This window comes from Tursiops truncatus, chromosome 16 (genome assembly GCF_011762595.2).
Source record: "Tursiops truncatus isolate mTurTru1 chromosome 16, mTurTru1.mat.Y, whole genome shotgun sequence".
NCBI lineage: Eukaryota > Metazoa > Chordata > Mammalia > Artiodactyla > Delphinidae > Tursiops > Tursiops truncatus.
In genome coordinates, this window is record NC_047049.1 from 15,622,263 (window position 1) to 15,643,528 (window position 21,266).

A 21,266-nucleotide genomic window follows, 5' to 3' on the forward strand; every position below is an offset into this window, starting at 1 on the left:
GGCAGGTTAGAGGGGAAAATGCATCAGGTAACAGCGGTATATTCCAGAACTGTTTGCCCAGTGACCCAGACCATATTGACCAAGTGAACTAAAGAAACAATTTAATAGAGCTGTTGCACTGTGCTGATCTAGCTGGTATTCAGTTTTGTGTGTGACACAGAGCAGCAACGGTCTCATCACTTAGGCAAGGCTGGGGATTTGAGGTTTGAGGACAGGAGCTTCGGAACCACTGCCGTGAGTTGGGCCATTTTACTAAGAAACTAGAATGCAGTGGGAGGAAAACATCTTTCAAAACATCTTTGACCTCCACTGTCTGGCTTACTTCACTTAGTATGATAATCTCTAGGTCCATCCATGTTGCTGCAAATGGCATTATTTCATTCTTTTTTATGGCTGAGTAATATTCCATTGTATAAATGTACCACATCTTCTTTATCCATTCATCTGTCAATGGACATTTAGGTTGCTTCCATGTCTTGGCTGTTGTGAATAGCACTGCTATGAACATTCGGGTGCATGTATCTTTTTGAGTTATAGTTTTCTCTGGATATATGCCCAGTAGTGGTATTGCAGGATCATATGGTAGTCCTATTTTTAGTTTCTCAAGGAACTTCCATACTGTTCTCCATAGTGGCTGCACCAATTTACATTCCCACCAACGGTCTACTACTATTTTGGATAGTTTAATCATTCAAGAATTTAATTTTTTTTCTGGGCTTTTTCCCCCTCTAGTCTTTATTATGAATTCTCCAGCATTAAAACAAGCCCACAGCTTTTATATGCTTCAATAACAACACTCTCTTGTCCAATAATTATCTATGATTGAGATCCCCTGAAGATGTGATTTTTTTTTTTTTTTTGGCCACACCACATGGCTTATGGAATCTTAGTTCCTTGACTAGGGATCAAAGCCAGGCCCCCTGCAGTGGAAGCTTGGAGTCCTAACTGCTGTACCACCACAGAATTCCCAAGATGTGCTAATTAATAGTAATAATAACAGTGTTACACAGCAGTTGAGTGTGGGCTATAGCATCAAACTCCCTGGGATTTTTTTGTTTTGTTTTTATAAATTTATTTATTTATTTATTTTTGGCTGTGTTGGGTCTTCGTTGCTGTGCACGGGCTTTCTCTAGTTGCGGTGAGCGGGGGCTACTCTTCGTTGCAGTGCGCGGGCTTCTCATTGCCGTGGCTTCTCTTGTCGCGGAGCACGGGCTCTAGGCGCACAGGCTTCAGTAGTTGTGGCACGTGGACTCAGTAATTGTGGCTCGCGGGCTCTAGAGCTCAGGCTCAGTAGTTGTGGCACACGAGCTTAGTTGTTCCGCGGCATGTGGGATCTTCCCGGGCCAGGGCTCGAACCTGTGTCCCCTGCATTGGCAGGCGGATTCTTAACCACTGCGCCACCAGGGAAGCCCAAACTCCCTGGGTTTGAGTTCAAGCTCCACCAATAATTAGCTGTGTGACTAGTGACAGTTTGCCTAACTTCTCTAAGCCTCAATTTCCATTTCTGTAAAATAGGAATAGTAATAAAAATATCTACCTCAAAGGGTTATTGTGAGAATCAGGTAGAATAGGACGCGGCATGATACAAAATGGGCGCTCGCACATTAGCTTTTATTAATAAAGCGGCTGCCGTGTAGTGGGGACTTAACTATTTGCCCAGTTCTGAGGTTAGCATATTACACGCTTTATTTCATGGAGTTCCTTACATCACTTCTACTGCAGAACTGAGGAAACAGACCCAGAGAAACCAAGTGCCTTATACAAGATCTGCCTATTGAGTGGTGGGCCTGGGATTCAGACCCCATCTCCCCAGTTCCAAGCTCAAAATGTAAGCAAGTGTCATGCAGAGAAGGGCTCAGCTGTCCCCACGGGTACTGCAGGAGCCAGGGTGCCAGGCCGCCTACAATGGAAGCGTCCAAATGTTCCAGCCTGGGGGCTCAGCTTTTCCCAAGGAGTTTTAGAGCCGTTGGACCTCGGTGTTTTCTGGGTGGGGAGGATTTCCCCAGCCTGCTCGAGGGATGTTTAGAAACACCAGCTGCAGAAGAGTTGAGACTCATTCCCATGAAAGATGGCTTTGGTTTCAGAAAGATCTTTCCAATGTATGACTCACTTCAAAGCAGCCCAAGGCCGCAGAGGCTGACCTGCCAGTCCTTACAGTATTGGGAGACATTTCTGAGGCTCAAGAAAGCTACCAGTCCTGCTTAGCCCCCCCCCCCCGCCCATTTCTGGAAGGGGGCTCCCTCCTCCACCCCACAGAGTCAAACAGCCTTGCCTGGGTGTGTCACCAGCCCCGCCCTGCTGGACATGGCCCATTGTTGGCCGGAAAGCCCTGGGAAGGGTGGGGACTTGGTGTTAGCAGCTTTTGAGAAAGTTCAGGGTGGTCAAAGGACTAGTGCCCAAGGCTTCAGGGATCTCAGCCCCAATTTTGAGGACCTGCCTTCACACCCTAAATTCCCTTCTCCCCCCACACCAGCCAGGACTCTGACAAAGAAATGCCCCTTCCACCCTACGGCACTCAGGGAAGTGCTGCGGTAAGTCAGGGCTCTGGAGGAGGGTGTAATATGACCACATTTATTTTAGTTTCCAGTCTCAACTGGATAAAAATGCTCTCCAGAGCCTGTCATTGTGTTCAGCACAATAGCAGGCCCTGGAGAGGTTTCTCTGTATTTATTTGTGCTGTCCCCCTGCTGCTGCCTCTTAACTCGGCCCTTCCCATCAGATAAAAAGAAAAATTGGTTTGGGAAAACCTCCCTCCAAAGCAGAGGCTGTTTCTGCTTTGTCCTGAGTATGTTTTACTTGTGGGCCCTCCCAGAGCATCCTGGGATGTTCCCGAAGGCCTAGAGGCAGGGTAGAGCCACCTGGCTTCCAGAACCAGAGCTTGGGAATCAGACTTGAGGGTACCTGAGTCCAGATAGTCTAAGAGGAAGATGGATGACGCTGGTCTGATGGCAGCGGCTGACATTCCTTGAGAGCCTCTGGAGTGCCAGGCTCAGGGCTAAGTATTAGTTTGTGTAGATTATTTCATTTCATCGGTGAAAGGTAAACCCAGGACTGGGAGAGGCCCACTAAAAAGTGGATGGGATTCTAGCCCCTTCCCATCACGTCCAACAGCCATATCCCTCCTGAGGCTGTCACAGCTCTCTGGGGTCTCCTCATTTGCACGTGATTTCTAAGATTTGCCAAAAGGACCATCTTTGCAAAGACTAATCCCAGCCTTTCTCTGCAAGGTGGAGCCTGGCCATGAATAACAACATTTTGCTCGAAACTGCACAGAAAGTATAAGTTCTTTCATTCCTGCTATTGTCCCAAAGCATATGCTTCTTAATGGAAAGTTAGAAAATGTTGTGGGCAGTTACATTCCCATCAGATAGGAGTAAGAGTCAACTGGATTACCCTGTCTTTCTTTTTCTTCCTTCCTTTCTTCCTTCCTTTCTCTCTCTCTCTCTCTCTCTCTCTTTCTTTCTTTCTTTCTTTCTTCTTTTTTAAATATATAGAACAAATTCTTCCTCTTGCACGTAAAAACAAGGTATTTCAGACAACTCGGGGTAAATTGCTGGTATTTATTAATCGTTATTTGAATCAGATGGCTTCCACTGGATGTGGCACTTTCACAAGCATCGCCTCCGAACCTTCCCCCTACCCCCCACCACAGGCAACTTGGGGAAGTGTCATTGCCCTCAGTACACAGATCAGAGCTTGGCTGACCTGTCAAACTCACATGAGGAGATGGGGAAGCGTTAGGATGTGGCCCCAGCTCTAACTGAAAAGCTTATGCTTCATCCACAAGGAGATTCTGATTATGTAGGTCTGGGGAGGGAGCCAGGAAGCTGTGTCCTAAAACAAAATGTCAAAGCTTCCAGATAATTCTGATGATCAACCAAGTTTAGGAACCCCTGGCCCACGCTGCATGGCCTCAGGTCAAGAGTGGAGCTGGTCTGTGACTCACCCAGCATCTACTGCCAGACCTTGCGAGACTGCATCACCCTAACACATGCGACCAGGAGTCAGACCAAGGCCTTGGAAGTCTGCCCTTGCAAATAGGCCTGCAGCCTCCAGAGGCCTCCCTAAGAAATCACTGGCACCGTCCTTCACACAACAGGGTGTCTAGCTCTCTGAATCAGAATCTGCTCAGATGTCACCTCATTCTCAAGGAGATGAAGGAGATTGTCTCCATTTACAGAAAGAAGCATGAGATGAGAGAGGACGGGTCAGGTGCCTAGTTGCTTAAAGGAAAAACAATCCACTGGCATCTCCACCTCCCTTTCTCCTCTCACAACCTTGAGAAACGTCTGAAGGTTGAAAACATGGCCTAGAAATCCTGTTATTCTACCAGACAACTTATTTTTTTCCCCCAATGTGCTCACTGTTTTTTCAGTCTATTGTTTGCTGGAAGGGTGGGTATAAAAAACTCTAGTCCTAAGTTTTCTGTTGAGACAGTTACTCCAGGGAAATTTGGGAACTGTCTTCAGGGCCTGGCTGGGGAGAGAGTAAGACTGAGGAAGCCAGGAGTTATGTCTGCAAACTCTTCTTTTACATAAACGTGGTTGTTTTTATTTTTGAACCCTTGTATATGAAAGCATCTGCAGTGAGTTGAAATAATGTCCCTCAGAAGATATGTCCACCCAGAACCTCAGAATATGCCCTTATTTGGAATTAGGGTCTTTGCAGATGTAATTCAGGCAAGGATCTGGAGATAAGACCATCCTAGATTCAGGTGGGCCCTAAATCTCACCACGCATGTCCTTATATGATACTCAAAAGGAGAGACGCAGAGATAGACACAAAAATGAAGGCCATATGAAGGCAAAGGCAAAGATCAGAGTTGTGTTACCATAAGCCACGGAGCCACCGGGATCTGGAAGAGGCAAGGAAGGGTCCTCTTCTAGCACCTTCAGCAGGAGCATGGCCCTGCCTGCACCTTGATTTTAGACTTCTGGACTCCACAACGATGAGAGAATGAATTTCTGTTGTCTTAAGCCATCCAGTTTCTGGTTATTTCTTATGGCAGCCCTAAGAAATGAATACTGCATTTTTATCAGTGAAAAAAGGTCTCGTGACTCCTCAGCAAGGTGGAACAGGCAGGGGTCTAAGCCAGATGCCCTAGGGCCCCAGGGCACTTTGATGCCACTGACCAGGTATGGAGAGACAAGGCCTACTTCTCCAACACCAGCGAGGTAGATAAGGGTCTGATTTTTCTTTTCCTAGAAAGAAGATCAACGTTTGCCTGGCTATCAGTTGACTCGCCTAGCAGGCCTCAGTGGCCCAACGTAGTTAGAATGTTTTCAACTGGTAAGCCCGAAGCAGGCAGAGTCCACCTTGGGGATGGAGCCCCTCTGGGCAGAACTGAGCTGGCCAGTCAGGTGGCAGCATGTCTCCTCCTCCCTCAGGGGACTTTGCTCTGTAAGATGAGCCGAGCCCTGGGCTAGGCTAGAAGCAGAGCACACATTGATGTAAATGTCCATCTGCCAGTGTGCAGGGGCAAAGGGACCTGTGAGTTCACCTCTCCCCTGGGGTCATCAGGGGCCCCCTGTACCTCATGAACTCCTTTAGTCCAGAGCCGCTACCCAGCAGCACGACCTGGACAAGGTACTCCTGCTTCAGTTTCTGCCTCTCCATAATGAGGAGGAAGATGCTGCTTATTCCAGGAGTTGCTGAGAGGATTACGTGAGTTAATGCATGAGGTACACTCAGAACAGGCCCATACTAACACCCAATAAAGGTTAGCAAAATATTATTATTGTTAGTATTATTAGTATTTAGTACTAGGTGTTATTACCATGACAGGGAAAGAGCCCATACATTAGTGATTTAAAACCTGAATGAAAATGTCTATATCCCAGGAGTTTATTAAGAATGCAAATTCCCAGGCCTCACCACCAGATAGATTTAATGGGGGACCGAGTAACTTCTCTGTGTGTGTGTGTGTGTAAGAGAGAGAGAGAAGAAAGGAAGGAGGGAGAGAAGGAAGGAAGGAAGGGAGGGAGGGAGGGAGGGAGGGGAGATTATTAACAAACCTGTCAAGTGATTCTAGGACTGGTGGTTCACAAATTATAATTTTTTAAAAACACTGCCCAAATGAGGTTGTTCCCTAGAACTATGAAGTTTATTTTAATTATTAATCCCTAGGAGGGAACTAGGTTTGCTTTAAAACTAAAATTGAAATCTTGACATCTCATTTCCATTTTCTGTAATTGGTTACTTTTAAACAATACAAAATGCCAAGGTCATAAAATTTATTTTAATGAGTCTTTTCCTGCCTCTAGAACGTGGTTAAGTTCAAATCACTAAGCTTTAAACTCACGATTTCTCAACCTACGTAATTTAAAAAGAACAACAACACAGTATTTAAATAGATTTTTTTTTTCTAGCCTGGGACGAAATATTCTGTCAAAGCATCAAAGTTCTTTAAGATCTTTCCAGAGATGAGAATGGATTTGTCCTTCCTAAGTTACTGTGTCCCCTTTGCCGGAACACATGAGCAGAGGCACAGGGGGAATCTAACTGCCACCCCAGCACACCTGACAAAAGGTGAGGCCTTTGGCGGGTGATGAGGGCAGAGCCCTCATGGGATTAGTGTCCTCATATTGGGTTGGCGAGAAAGTGCGTTCGGATCTTCCGTAACATCTTATGGAAAAACCCGAACGAGCTTTTTGGCCAGCCCAATAAAAGCGGCCCCAGCAAGATCCCTCAGCCCCTTACACCTTGTGAGGCTAGAAGGAGAAGTCTGCAACCTGGGTGAGGCCCTCATCCCACCATGCTGGCACCTCAGTCAGATCACCAGCCTCCAGAACTGTCCGAAATAAATTTCTGTTGATTGTAAGCCACCCGGTTCATGATATTTTTGTTATAACAGCCTGAGACAGTCAGAAAGTCACCTTCCAGACACACTGGGTGTTTCCTTCAGTCTTTGAGTCTGCAAACCTTGAATGGGGAAAGTCCCCTTCCCTTCTCTCTGTCCAGGTAGCCACAAAGTGGGTGTTCCCTGAAAACTCTTCCTTGTTGGGGGGAAAAGTGCAACTAGAGGGAAAAATAGAGGGAAAACGAGAGACAAGTAGCCCTGCAAGTAAAAAGACCCTTGTCTTTTTACATCTGGCCTCACTTGAACTCAAGGTAGAACGTCTGCCACGTGGGGGGACTGACACATTATTTCTCTATCATACTTTCTACCTGAATGTGTTTCAGATTTTGAAAACATCCCATCAGAGCACTTTGCTTGGTTGTACAACTCTGTATTCCTGCTTACTGGGTGATGTCATAAGCACTGCTATAAGAAGGCCACATAGGATGAAGTACCCTTCTGGAGGTCTGGGCCACCAGGAGGCATTCCAGCATCTGGCGCACAGTAGGTGCACAGCGTACAGTCAGTGCTGATTAAATGACTAGAAATGATTTTTCCTAGTTGTACTAATTCTCCTTCATTCTCAGTGGGATAGGCAGCCTAAAGCCCTTCGAATATCTCATGTTTAAAATGTCAGTAACATGTATTCAGTACCTAAAGTGAAAGACATGATGCTTGGTGTTACGGAAAACATGAATAAAATAAGGGGTGGGGACTAGGGTGAGCCAGGTGAGGTGCCGAGGGCTCACAATTTAAGGAGAGCTCATTCTCAGGGTCATGCAAATATTGACATTGAGAAAACACAATCCCTGCCCTCAAGGAGCTTAAAGGCTGGAGAGCAATGTGGGCAAGCATATCGTAGGTTAGATTTGGAACCTAAAGCAGATGAAAAAGTTCATGAGATAAAACAGAAATCAAATGGACCAAGGGCCTAAATGTAAAAACCCTAAACCTACAAATTTTCTAGAAGAAAACATAGGGGAAAATTTTCATGACCTTGAGCTAGGCAAAGACTTCTTATAAATGATACCAAAAGCATGATTCGTAAAATTTAAAAAGTGATAAATTGGTCTTCATCAAAATTAAGAACTTCTGCTCTTTGAAAGATATAAAGGGAATGAAAAAACAAGCCTCAGATGGGAAAAATATTTGCAAATCACATATCTCATAAAGTACTGGAATCTAGACTATGTGAAGAATTCTTACTATCAAGTGCTGGTGAGGATGCAGGGCAACTGGGCTCTTGGACACCACTGGCGGGGATGCAGAATGATGGACACCACTGGCGGGGATGCAGAATGATGGACACCACTGGCGGGGATGCAGAGTGATGGACACCACTGGCGGGGATGCAGAGTGATGGACACCACTGGCGGGGATGCAGAGTGATGGACACCACTGACGGGGATGCAGAGTGATGGACACCACTGGCGGGGATGCAGAGTGATGGACACCACTGGCGGGGATGCAGAGTGATGGACACCACTGGCGGGGATGCAGAGTGATGGACACCACTGGCGGGGATGCAGAGTGATGGACACCACTGGCGGGGATGCAGAGTGATGGACACCACTGGCGGGGATGCAGAGTGATGGACACCACTGGCGGGGATGCAGAGTGATGGACACCACTGGCGGGGATGCAGAATGACACAACTGCTTTGGAAAACAGTTGGACAGTTTCTTAAAAGTTAAACATACATTGATCTTATGATATCACAGTCCGGCTCCTAGGTCTTTATCCAAGTAAAACCAAAACCTTGGCTCACACAAAACCTGTACATGAGTGTTTATACTGCCATGGTTCACATTGCCTAAAGCTAGAAACATCCCAAATGTTCTTTAACTGAGGAATGGATAAACAAACTGTAGTTCTTCCATACAACAGAATAGTACTGAGCAATAAAAAGGAACAAGCTCTTACGATGACATAGGGGAAGCACAAATGCATGAGCTAAGTGGAAGAAAAGCCAGAATCAAAAAGCTACAGATATATGATTAGATTTACATGAGATTCCGGAAAAGGCAAAACTATAGGGATAGAAAACCACAAATCAGAGGTTTCATGGGAATAGGGGAGGCAGAGGGTTGACTACAAAGGAACACATGGAAATTCTGGGAGGTGATGAAATATTCTGTGTCTTAATTGTGGTGATCATGTGACTGTATACATTTATCAAAACCCATGGAACTGCACACCAAAAAGGCTGAATTTTCTGTAAGTAAATTATACCTTAATTAAAAATTTGTAAAAAATTATAATAATAAAAGCAGTTCAAGTCAACACATTTTTATTGCCAATACTAGTGTACTGGGATCTGTGAGATGTTATAAAAGAAATGTGATATATATCCAATCTTGAGAAGCTTACAGTCTTGCTATAACGTAGGCACTATGCTAAGCACTTGAGATAAAACAGGGAGCAAACAGACATTAATCAAGGAACCCTACAAGTATAAACAGAGGGGTATGAGTGTGTAAAAAACTAATGGCCTGAGACTTCCCTGGTGGTCCAGTGGTTAAGAATCCCACTCCCAATGCAGGGGCTGTGGGTTCGATCCTTGGTCGGAAAACTAAGATCCCACATGCCATGGGGCCACTGAGCCCGCAAACCACAACTACTGAGCTCGTCCGCCTCAACTAGAGCCCGTGTGCCACACACTACAGAGCCCACGCGCCCTGAAGCCTGCACACTGCAACTAGAGAGAAGCCCGGGCGCCGCAGCAAAGAGCCTGCATGCCACAGCTAAGACCCAACGCAGCCAAAAAAAAAAAAGGAGTTAATGGCCTGATTGATTCTAGAACATCTGCAAAGCATGCTCTGAGGAATGCTTGTATTTGAATTGCAACTGGACTGGATGTGGGCTGCAGTGGGGTGGAGGATGGAGGAGCTGAGGGTGCATACAGGATGACTGCTAAGCTTCTGTATTGTGCAGCAGGAGAGGTGGTGGAACCTGCAGTGGACTTTGGAAGGGGAGCAGGTTTGGGGCGGAGAGGAGAGCATGAGCTCAACATATGAACAAGGGTTGAACCACGAGAGCAACACCTGATTGGGGGCATAACTATGCAGTGCACCCAACAGAAATGAAAATGTGCGTGCATGCAAAACCTTGTACATGAATATTTATAGCAGCATTATTCATAATAGACCAATGTCCAACAACTGATGAATGAATGAATAAAATGTGACGTAGCCATACAATGGAATGTTATTTGGCAATACAAAGGAATAAATACTGATACCTGCTACAACATGGATGAAAGTTGAAAATATTATGCTAAGTGAGAGAAGCCAGGCCCAAAAGACTATGGAACGGAATGGTCTTTGGAAATATTACATAATTCCATTTATATGCCATTTCCAGAATAGGCAAATCTATAGAGTCAGAAGATAGATTAGTGGTTGCCTAAGGCTGGGGCAGTGGGGAGAATGGGATGACTACTAATGGGTGTAAGGTTTCCTCTTAGGGTGATAAAGATGTTCTAAAATTAATTGTGGTGATGGGTGCACGACTCTGTTAACATAGTAAAAACCATTAAATTGTACACTTTAAATGGGTGATTTGCATGGTATGTCAACTATATCTCAATAAAAATGTTCTTTTAAAGGAAGAAGATAATCTGGATTAAGATGTCTTTAGATGTTCTATTTAGAATATTGAAATCTAGAAATCACTCCGATACCTCCGTGGGAGAATGATTATAAAAATAATGACACATCAATAAGTTGGAATTCAAAACAACAATTAAAAATACATGCAATGACAAAGAAGGGCAATTAATTTGAAAAGATGTAAACAGAGTTTTATTTTTATTGTAAAAAACAAAAGCTATGTAGTGGAGAAAGATGCAGTCGATTTTGGAGAAGAGTGAGATCCAGCCAAGTGTCAGCTGGAGATGCAGAAGGATGGGAGATTGGAGATGGTGGAAATCAAGAGCGAGGGCAGTGTGCTTCCATAGCTCTGTCATGAGAAGCTCAGAAGTGGCTGTGTTGGCTTTTAACCCAGTGGGAAGTGGGCAAGAAGCTTGAGCAGGTGGGATGTACATTTATGGCTTAGATTGAGGGCATTGAATTTGGTTCTGTGCACACGAAGGAAAGCGTTTGTTGAAAAACAACGTTCTAAGCTCTTAGTTCTTTCCTTTGCCTTACTCCTCCACCACCCCCCGAGACCTGAGCACTTGCTAAATGTACCCACTACCCATTTTTGAGGATTCACTCAATAGCCGATGTTATGCTAAGTTTTTTGTGTGCTTCATCCTGTAGCATCCTTACAACATGTTCGTGAAGTAGGTATTATTATTATCCCCATTTTACAGATAAAGAACCGTGCCCAGTGTCACACTGATCGTAAACGATGGAGGTGGGATAACTAGGACACGCCGGCCCTTCAGTCTGAAGGACTGAGTCTCAAGACGTGACCCAGCTCAGGAGAATCTTTCTCCCAGCCTCCCAAGCTCTTCCACTTTTACAACCCCCCCGGAGGTGGCCCATCTGTTGGGCAGACCACAGATTCTAAGACACTCACCCCTTCGATGTTCCCAGGTGTTGTCTGAATTAAGTGACAATATTTGTGTGAGGTAGGATGTGAATTCTACCAAGAGCCCTCAGGTCAATGGGGCAGATCCAAGAGCAAATCCGCAAGTCAAACCCACTGGCAGCTTCATTCTCTGAACCGTCCAAGTTAGTTCATCTTTATGTGTTAACAGTTTACTCCTTTGCTGAGGAAACTGCTCCTCAAATGCATTAAAAAAAAAAAAAAAAAGATTTGTTCCTTGCCATCTGGGAACTGCCTGTTTGCCTGTTCTTGGCTCCAAACCCCACACCCCAGGCCCTTCTGCTTGGGGGCCTTCCGTAAACATTACTTGAATTACACTAAAAATTCTAATCGAGTGACAGAATGAGATCCCCAGACACTGTCCAATTGTAGTGGCCTGGTTTCAAATGCTCTGCCCTGGTGGAGACTCCTCTATAAACGATTCCCATTTACATTCTCTCAGTTGTTTCTGCCAGAAGAAATGGTGGCTACCTGAGGCTGTTTCCAAAAGGAAGTTGGGAAGCCGCTTTACTGCTTCCTCCTCTCTCTCTCCCCTCTCTCCTCCTCTCCTGTCTTTGCCTCTCCCTCCCCCTGAAGTATTTTGATCCTGGAAGAAAATCAAGTACAACTGTGTGATCCAGCAGGGGCACTGAAGCGAGCTCATTGTGACTCAGTGTTCGAAATCCTCAGAGACCGGTCGTGACCCCAGGTGCAGGATAAACTCGCCTTGAAGATTTTGTTCCAGAATTTACCAACGTGAAATTTTCTAGACACTTTATTGTGGGCCCCAAGAGATGTCAGACTAACAGGCAGCCATCAGCAGAGAAAGGGGAACCTCATTGCCTCGGTTTGGCTAACTGTGGGAAAGGGCAGCTTCTTGAATACCTGGCCCCTCAATTTGTAGTCCTGGACCAGCGGCAGCGACATCGCCTGGGAGCTTGTCAGAAACGCAAACTCTCCGGTCCCACTCCAGACCTTCCAAAGCAGAAGCTGAGTGTTAAGGTCCCCAGGTGATTCCTATACCTGTTAATGTCTAAGAAGCACTGACTTAGTAGATAAGGCTTTTCTGCCAGTGCTGATGGAGTCTCTGGCCGCCCCTTTAGGCTCTGAATCCCTTGAGGACTTCAGGCAATTTATCATCTAATAAAACGCCAGGTGGCCGTGCTTAGTGTCAGATACAGAGAGGTGGAGGGCAGAGACCTGAGTGGGTGGGTGGGTGGTTGATTGAAATCCTAGCACCAATTCTAATCCTTGGCCCCGAATAGGACCCTTCTGCATGTACAGTGATGGCTGAAACAATCCACAGCTGTTTTCTCTGCCGCAGGAGGCCTGAGTGATTCTTATCACGTGGAGGAGGACGCCCTCACGTTCAGCCACTTACTCTGAAAGATGCGTCTAACACCTGTTGTGACCTAACGTCTCAGACATGGAACTAAGTTCTTTATGTGTATTATCTCATGTAGTTCTCACAGCCAACCTATGAGATGAGTAGAATTTTTATTCCTATTTGACTAAGGGATAAACTGGGGTACCGAAAGGTTGAATAAGTTGCCCAAGGTCACCGGCTAGAAAGAGGTAGAGGGGAGATTCTAATCTTGACTCCAGAGCCTATATTCCGGTGTTTCTCACCTTTCTTTCATTGTCGCCTCCATCCAGGAACCTTTGTAGACATTTTCTCCTTGTGATATTGTGATTTATGACAAGAAATTTATATCTCTGACACAGAGCTCCTAAAACCCTTGGAATTTCCTAAGTGATAAGAGTGATAAAGGTGTCTCGATACTCATAACAACCCCCTCTCACCACACCTGAGTTTCCGTTAATGAGGTGACTTTTGGAAAGTTCCTAAGGATGGGGGCTGGTTGCCAGGGGAACCAACCATGTGACTGAAGGTTTGGAACTTTCAGTCCCAACCCCCTGACTTCCGGGGAGGGGAGAAGGGCTTGAGGTTGAATCACTCACCAGTGGCCAATGATTTAATCAATGGTACCCATGTAATGAAAACTCCATAAAAACCCAAAAGAAAAGGGTTCAGAGCACTTCTGTCTTCATGAATCCCTGGAGATGCGGAGATAGTGGTGAGCTGGGAGAGGCATAGAAGTTCTGTGCCCTTCCCCCATCCCTTGCCCTATGCATCTCTTCCACCTGGCCGTTCTTGAGTTATATCCTTTTATTATAAACTGGTAATCTAGTAAGTAAAATGTATTCCTGAGTTCTGCGAGCCACTCTAGCAAATAAATCAAACCTGAGGAGAAAGTTGTGGGAGCTACCAGTACATAGGCAGTTGATCAGAAGTACATGTGATCACCTGAGCTTGGGATTGGCATCTGAAGCTGTGGGGATTGGGGCCAGGGGAGGGCTTGGCGCGCGGTCTTGTAGGACCGAGCCCTTAACCTGTGGGATTTAATGCTATCTCCAGGTAGATGGTGTCAGAATGGAGTTGAATTGTAGAATACCCAGCTGATGTCAGAGCCTTGCTTGGAGATGTGGGGAAACCCACACACACATTGTAATAGGCGGCTGAGATATTACTCCCCCGTGAAATTTTAATCCCACAGATAGACTGTGTATCTGTTTATATACTATGTGTGTGTGTGTTTAGTTATACACTGTAAGATTTTTTTCACCCTACCCCAAGAACAGATTTTTGTCTGCTCAGGGATACAGTCACTCTCGTGGAGAGTACTTCACTCTTTCAGGAGGATTTGCGGACAATTCTACATGCTAGGCTGTACCCATAGCGAGGAGCCTGGTGTATGGGGCTCTAGAAAGGCCATCTTTGAGCGGAACAGGACCAGGGGCCTTGGCCGATGTGGCAACATTTCCCATCCTGGAGGAACCAGTTCAGACCTGCTTTCACCCTCAGCACAGTGGCTGCAGCAGGAAGAGCCCTGCCTGCGGATCAGGAGACCCAGAGTCCAGCCCCAGTCCTGCTTCTGTGGCTCTGGGTCAGTCATTCTCTCACCACATCCGTTACTAACCTTGAAAATGGGTACTTTTAAGGAAATTGGTACTTTTAAAGAAAAACCAAGTCTAAGGGTAGGCAGAATGGTGAGCTGGAAGCAGCACACAGGACCTGCTGGGGAAGGCTCTTGGATCAGGGTCACAGAGATGCGCCCGTGCCCTCCGGACGGCCTTCCGCCCCACTCCTGCCTGCCCTGGGACTGCTTGGCAGAAGCTGCATCAGTGCGGGCCCACTTTGCCTTAAATACTAATGGAATCTTGTTTCCGCAAGATTGAGCCAACCTCTAGGTGATGACTTCCCATGGCTATCCCTTACCCCAATCAGTGACTTTGGGGGAAAAGGCTTAAAATTCCACTCCATTCATCCAACCATTGGAAAGGGATCCACAAAGAGTACACCAGGGAGTGGGAAGAAGAGTCACCTGGCATGTCAACCGGGAGAGAGTGGATTCTGAAACCCAGCAACGAGAGTCTGAAGCAGCTCAGCCTTGCTAGATGGAGAAGGATTAACAGGCTGAGCTGTTCTGGCCGGGTATGGGGCCCAGGCAGCCCCAAGAGGCCTTGGGGAGCTAAGCCTGTTGGCAGCGCAGTGCTGGGGAAGCACCGACTGCAGAGAGGTGGTTGCCTCTGCGTGAGCGGCTGTGGGCTTGTGGCCGGGTCTGTGGGCCCACAACCAATCTCTAAATCCCAGGCACCCAAGACTTGCCAGTCCTGACTGGTGGACTATCTAGGGGCCTATACTGAGTTCCTGCTCACAGGATCCTACAGGCTATTTGGAGAGACCCAGACCTAAAAAGACAGTCATTTTTTTCTGTTATTAAATGAGAAATGGATCTGGCGGGGAGGGGGGATGTGTTACAGGAGTTCAAGAATCTTTTTAATCCTTCAGTCCTTTCGAAACATTCTGGGAAGACTGGATGAAGGAGAAAGGCCTCTGGGCTGGGTCTGGAAGGACAGCTGGGACTCTGCAGGGGAAGGGAGTTCAGGAAAGGAAGCAGGAAGTACTCTGCTTCCAGGCACAAATGAATGATTCCTCTGCAAGGTGGCCTTATCTGGGGACTCTGAAGAACCTGCGGGGCTGCCAGTTCTGGTCCAGCTGCATTTCTCTCTGAGCCTCATCTGAGAAAGGATGATCTTAGCAACCACGGGAAGAGTCAGCAAAAACAATCAAGCAAGTGAATCCAAGATCAAGACCCTGACAACTGCCCAGGCACCAGACTTCAGGCAAGTGTCAGGGCTACTGTATGATCCAGGATGACACAGGATTAGGACTACCCAGGCAGAAAGGGCAGCCAAGCCCTGAGCAGAAGCAGCTGGGAGAAGAGCTCTTGCTGGATACCGTGTCTGGGCTCTGGTGCCACCTGCCAGCTGCTGGCCCCCTTGGGTTGGTCCTGGCACCTCTCTGGGTTCCTGCATCCCGAGCGTCAGGTCACACGGTTGGATTCGCTATTGATTCCAAGTTTCCAGACAGCTGTGAAATGTTCTGCATCGATGGACTGGGAATCAAGGCAGGAAATGGGAGGCAAAGGGCCTAGAGATGGGCTGGGGCAAGTGTTAGGAGCGACAACACGGAGAGAGGAAAAGACAGAGCGAGGGTGCCTGTGTCCACCGAGTTTCAGAGCCTCCGATTTGGTGGGAAGATGACCGGAGAACGTGTCCTTTCACTCCCACAGCCCCAATTTACTGGAGAGAAGACACAGCTGAGCGTTTGAGAATCTTACCTGTTAGCTAGGAGTGGATGTGTGACTTCAGGAGGAAAGGGAGAAAGGTGATGAAGGAGAGTCAATCCTGGATCTCTCTGGAGAGTGGGGGGCAGCACATCAGAATGGGGATGGTGTGGGAGTCGTTTATGAAAACCTCCAGTGTGCTTTTCCAGAGCTGAGAGGAAGTGTGCGGCCCAGCTGGCACCGCAGAGCTGCGAGAACAGAATGTGACCTTTGTACACGGAGTCAGGAAACCCAGCAGCCCTGCCCATCCACGGTCCTAGGGACCAAGGAGGGCCCAGGACGCTCAGACCACAGAAGGGAGGCCCAGAGGAGCCCTGGGCCCTGGGCCATGAGCCCTTGACCCCCAGCGTGACCTGGACAAGCAGACCTGCTCCTGGAATCACAGGCCGCTCTGGTATGAAATAAGGGGTCCCGTGTCCACCTACTTCCAAAGGGACATTCTTGGATTCTTTGATCTTCAGTTACGTAGATCTTCGGAGAGTCACCTTTCGTCTACTCTACCTGACAGGAATATCTTAAGGAAAGTTATAAACATAAATAGCCCCTTTATAGAAATCAAATCATTATAGGAATATTGACCAGAATAGACTAGGAGTGGTTTTTCTAAGCTGAAGATTTCCTAGAGGTGCAGCTAAAAGCTCACATTCTCCCCAGTCTGTAGGCCTGTATCCCTCTGCTGTGCCAGCCCTGCTATGGAGGTAAGGGCACCAGGAGACCAGGCAGTGGCACTGGTACTTCCTGCTTTTCCCTATCAAGCTACGCACTGTGGGCTCTGGCACAGAGTCCAACCAGAGGGGCACCCAGGAATCCCCCTCCTCCGACCGCCCCACTCTCCTCGCCTCTGTCTACTCGCTCTCAGCCTAGATTTGCTTGCTTTCTTTAGGCCAAATATTTATTGGTTTTTTTTTGTTTTTAAATTCTGGAGTATTTCAAACATGCTGGCTGAGAGGCTCGATCACCTGAATATTGAATGAACACTTCCTACGTCAAGATTCCAGGCCTTGGTTTCCTCAAATGTAAAACTCCGAGAGGGTTGAACTCCAGCCAGCGGTCCTCACTGTATAATATAAAATACACTCGTGTAGCAACGACTCAGATCTAAGAAATGTTAACTTCATGCCATGTTGACTTCAGAGACTTAATAAAGAAACCCACTAGGATGGGAGTAATTTTAAAAAATGGAAAATAAGTGTTGGTGAGGAGGTGAAGAAATTGCAGCACGTGTGCATCGCTGGTGGGAATGTAAAATGGTGGAGACACTGGGGGAAATATTTTGGGGGTTCCTCAAAAAGTTAAACACAGAAGTACCGTACGATGCAGCATTTCTACTCCTCGGTAGTTGGGTCAGAGACGCTGTTCAAATGGGACTGGCTTGGGTCCTGCCCAGTGGTGACCTTGGGCAAGTTACTTAGGTTCTCCATGTGTGAAATAAGGGGAAATAGTATGTGCTGCCTGGATGGTTGTGAGAATCAAACAGGAAAAATCTTGTAAAACTGGGCTCCCCTCTTCATTGCCCCAGCTGGCAACAGCCTCAACCCCTTTACGGTTGAAGAAAGCTGTCTGGTGCCGAGAATTGGTTTAGGAATTAAGGGAGAAGCAGCCCTTCAGTCATCTGTGTCGCCGACACTTCCACCTGCACACCCAGAGGGCCCGGTGCACCTCCACCCCACACCCACCCACCACCTACACTCCAGGCTGGGGGTACTCAGTTTGGTTTTAGGACTGCCTGCAACAGAACAGCCCATTTGGGATCCTATGGTATGGGGTGGGGTCGGTCATAGCCCTCAGAAGGCTGAGAAGGAAACCAGCTTGTCTGATCCCGGAGGCCAGAAACTCAATGAATTATAATTTGAATGTGAGTGGCTCCTTTGTGGAAGTTGCGAAGTGACTGAAGACACAGGGTTAAACCACACCCAGGACTTGGAGAGAGGGGGACACAGTACTGAGCTTTCCAGAGGCCTGATTCCTACTGATGGTTTGAAGTAGTGTTTCGGTTTCATTCTTGCAAAGGGCAGTGAAGTCCCATTTTAAATTCACTCTGCATACATTTCCGATTGATTTCTGTTTGTCTAGGGGCTCTGGGATTTGCCAAGTTTCCGTGATAAACTAGAGAGGATTTAGGAAGAGGTAATTAACGGGCTGGAGCCAGGGGGTGGGTAGGGGTGGGGGGGGGGTGGGGGGGGGAGGGAGTAGGCATGATAGGGATATCGAGCCTCCCCCTCCCCAGCCTGCAGAGAGGGGTTGCCATTACAGGAAGTGCTTACAGAGACAGCTACCAGAGGACTGGCTGGGGTAAAGCCCTGTCCAGTTAGAGCCCCAGGAAAGCCGGAACTCAGGGGTGTGACACAGCACAGGGTTTGGAATCAGGAAACCTGAGTTTTGAGTTCTGAAAGAGAGATTACCTAACTTGGTGACTTTGGTGAGGCCCTAACTCCTCTCATTCACAGGATGGAGGTAGTTTAACCCCACCTTTTATACTTAGTGACCTCAGTCAGAGCCAACCCTGCTCTTATTCCTCTGGGAGGGCCAGCTGGAACAAAGGCCCTGCTGAGTGGGGCTGGACCATGTAACCTCTCCCCGCTGGCCCCAGCTGACAGCTGGAGCTGAAATCTGCCCAAGAGTGACCAGCCACCAGACTTGAGGCTGGTTTCAAAACAACGAGCTGCACGATCAGATTCTTCTTGAGAACTTGAAAGGAAACCCGGGACCCAGCGATGGACATCGTACATGGGAGGGTGGGCACCAGGCCTGGCCATTTGCAAGATGGGGAAAGGGAAGGACGAGGGAGAACACAAAAAAGCAAGAGCACCCTCCGTCCCGACCCGGTTCCCTGTCCCAGCTTCCCAAGGCCCCCTGAACACTATTTCCTGTCCCCTGGTCCCCTGAGATGCTTGCATTCTTGCTGCAACCTTCACTTTTCCTATTTTTTGAACCCCCGTGAGCCGGGCCCACCTGGAAGAGTGGCTGCAAGAACTGAAATAATGTATGGGGGTGAGTTTGAAGGCTCAGATCCAGGACTCTAAGCCCCCTGGAGATGCTGGGGGCCCTTCACATTCTGCCCGCAACACCCCAACCTGCTAACACGTCTCTGCGTCTGACTCAGGGATGCTCAGCTCCTTTCCTGCTTGTCATCCCACCCCACACTCCTACCAGCAGTCCCTCGGCCACCTGACTCACACGCTCTGCAGTGCCTGGTAGCGCCTGGCACCTGACAGGGGCTCAGGTAATAAATATCTGAGGACTGACTGACTGGGGACACTCACCACCTGGTCATCGAAGTTGCTGGAAACCGCAGCGTCCGCCTTGGCCCTTCCATCTCCCTCACGCCCTGTGCTCAGGCACAGAGCCTTGGTGTGGCCTCTTTGCCATTGTCCCCACTGTCCTTTCTGCCTGGAAGGCTGCAGTCCCTTTGCCTCTCCTGTCATCACCCTAGCTCTAACTCAACTTTTAAGACTCAGCTCAGCCATCCCCTCTTCTAGAAGGCTTAGGAGGCTTTTCCAGGCCGGATCAGGGCCCTCCACCGGGCTTCCAGAATCCCTTGTGCTTGGGTCTAATCAGAGCCCCTACCTGGCTGGGCCATCATTGTTCACTTGTCTGCGTGCTCCCCAAGACAGTGACAGACAGCCTGGTACTTCCTATGAGCTCCAGGAAAGTTTTGTGAATAAACATCTGGAAGCAGACCACGTGCGCTTAATGCCTGCTGTGTTCTCTTTTAGCTGTGTGACTTTGGGCAAGTTGTTTAACCTCTGTAAGCCTCAGTTTCTTCAACTACATGACAGAAATAATTCACAGGGTTATTGGGAAAATTAAAGGCTGCGCACGTACACCCCTCAGCCTCATGCCTGGTTTGAGAGGATGGCTCCATGGATGTTAGCTGCTAACGGAGCTGAGAAAGACATTTCTAAGACCGCTGGGACAGAAGGTTTCCAAACATCAGAGCTAACTGCTGTTCCGAGGAAGAATTAGGATGTCTTTTAGAAAACAGCAACAACAAATCATCCTTAAGTGTTCCTTCAAGGAAGTTGGGGGAGACGTTGAAAAACCAGGCGTTCAGCAAAAAACTGTGATTGAGATTTTAAAGTGAAAATGGAAGTTTAAAGGAAAACATGGATCTTCTTTGGGGGCAGGTGGGGAGGACATGGGCATGTTGAGAGGGCGTGAGAGAGTGGAGGGATCGATGGCAAAAAAAACCCCCAAAAAACAACAAAAAAATGTAAAGGACAGAAGTGTGGACCTTGGTGGCAGCGGTGGTGCAGGGTGCAGTTAGAGCCATGATTGAGCTCCCTATGGAAGAGATGGTACCCCTCCAGGGCGGTTGGCGCTGCGCCAGCCCAGAAACCCGGCGCCCCCCGATTCATCTAGGCGGCTCTAGAAATCCTTGTCTTTCTCAGAAGAGCCTGGCACAAGGCGCCCAGGGAACCTGGGCTGCGGTAAAAGACAGCAAGTAGATGTGTGTGCCTTCGGCTGCCCAGAGAGACTGCGAGAGAGTGGGAGCGATTCCCGAAGAACTGGGGGCGGGCTCGGTTGATCCCAGCGCTCTCCCCACGTCTCCCCTCGAGAAACGCCAAAGGCGAAAGGGCGCGGGCCCGGGGATCGAGCGGGGGTCGCTCTAGGCACCTATCTGCCTTCCGACTGAGCCCTCAGTCTCCCGCTCTCGGCAGTGGGTTCGCAGCCCGGCGGCTGGAAGAACGGCTCTCGTAGGCCCGCCCCTCCCCGGGGCCTCCCCCAGGGTTTGGGCACGTCTCGGTCTCCCTCCCGCCATCCCGGGGCTGGGACGTGAAGCAGCTGCCACGCAGCCGCGGGAGTGGGGCCCGGGGCGCGCACGGACTTGAGCGCTGAAGGTCCGCCCAGGCCGGCCGCGGAGTTCCGCTGCGGGGCCGGCGCGCCGGGAGGGGACCGGGTCCGAGGGCCCCGGGCGCGCCAGGCGCGCTAGGAGGTCCCGCCGCGAGCGTGACCTCACGGGGAGGGGCCAGCGCGGCAGCCCTGGGCGCGGAGCCGAGCGCAGAGAGCGCAGCGCCGGAGCCGAGCCGCGAGGAGCGCACGCCGCGGCCCAGATGGAGCGGTTCAAAGGTGAGGACGCGGGTCCCGGGCCGGCGCGCCCCCAACACCTACTCGCCCCGCGCCACGCCGGAAAGCAAGGCCGGGCATAGCGAGAGGCGTCACCAGGTGCGCCTCGCGTCCCGCCGGGGCTCAGGTGAGCCAGG

The 21,266-nt window shown here is 48.6% G+C and overlaps 1 protein-coding gene across 25 annotated transcripts in view; it reads left to right on the plus strand.

The window, feature by feature from the left end:
* AFAP1L2 (actin filament associated protein 1 like 2) overlaps positions 1–21,266 on the plus strand; it is a 122,043-nt gene that overhangs the window by 4,363 nt on the left and 96,414 nt on the right. For 2 of the 25 annotated variants that reach the window (XM_073793933.1, XM_073793937.1), the window contains exon 1: positions 20,858–21,132. The exons of 20 other annotated variants lie outside the window; for them this stretch is intronic. In XM_073793933.1, the coding sequence (XP_073650034.1) occupies positions 21,117–21,132 (16 nt within the window). In that variant the 5' untranslated portion in view covers positions 20,858–21,116. Of the gene's footprint in view, positions 1–20,857; positions 21,257–21,266 lie in introns of those variants that run through there. 3 more of the 25 variants (XM_073793951.1, XM_073793948.1, XM_073793944.1) reach the window with 2 other exon arrangements.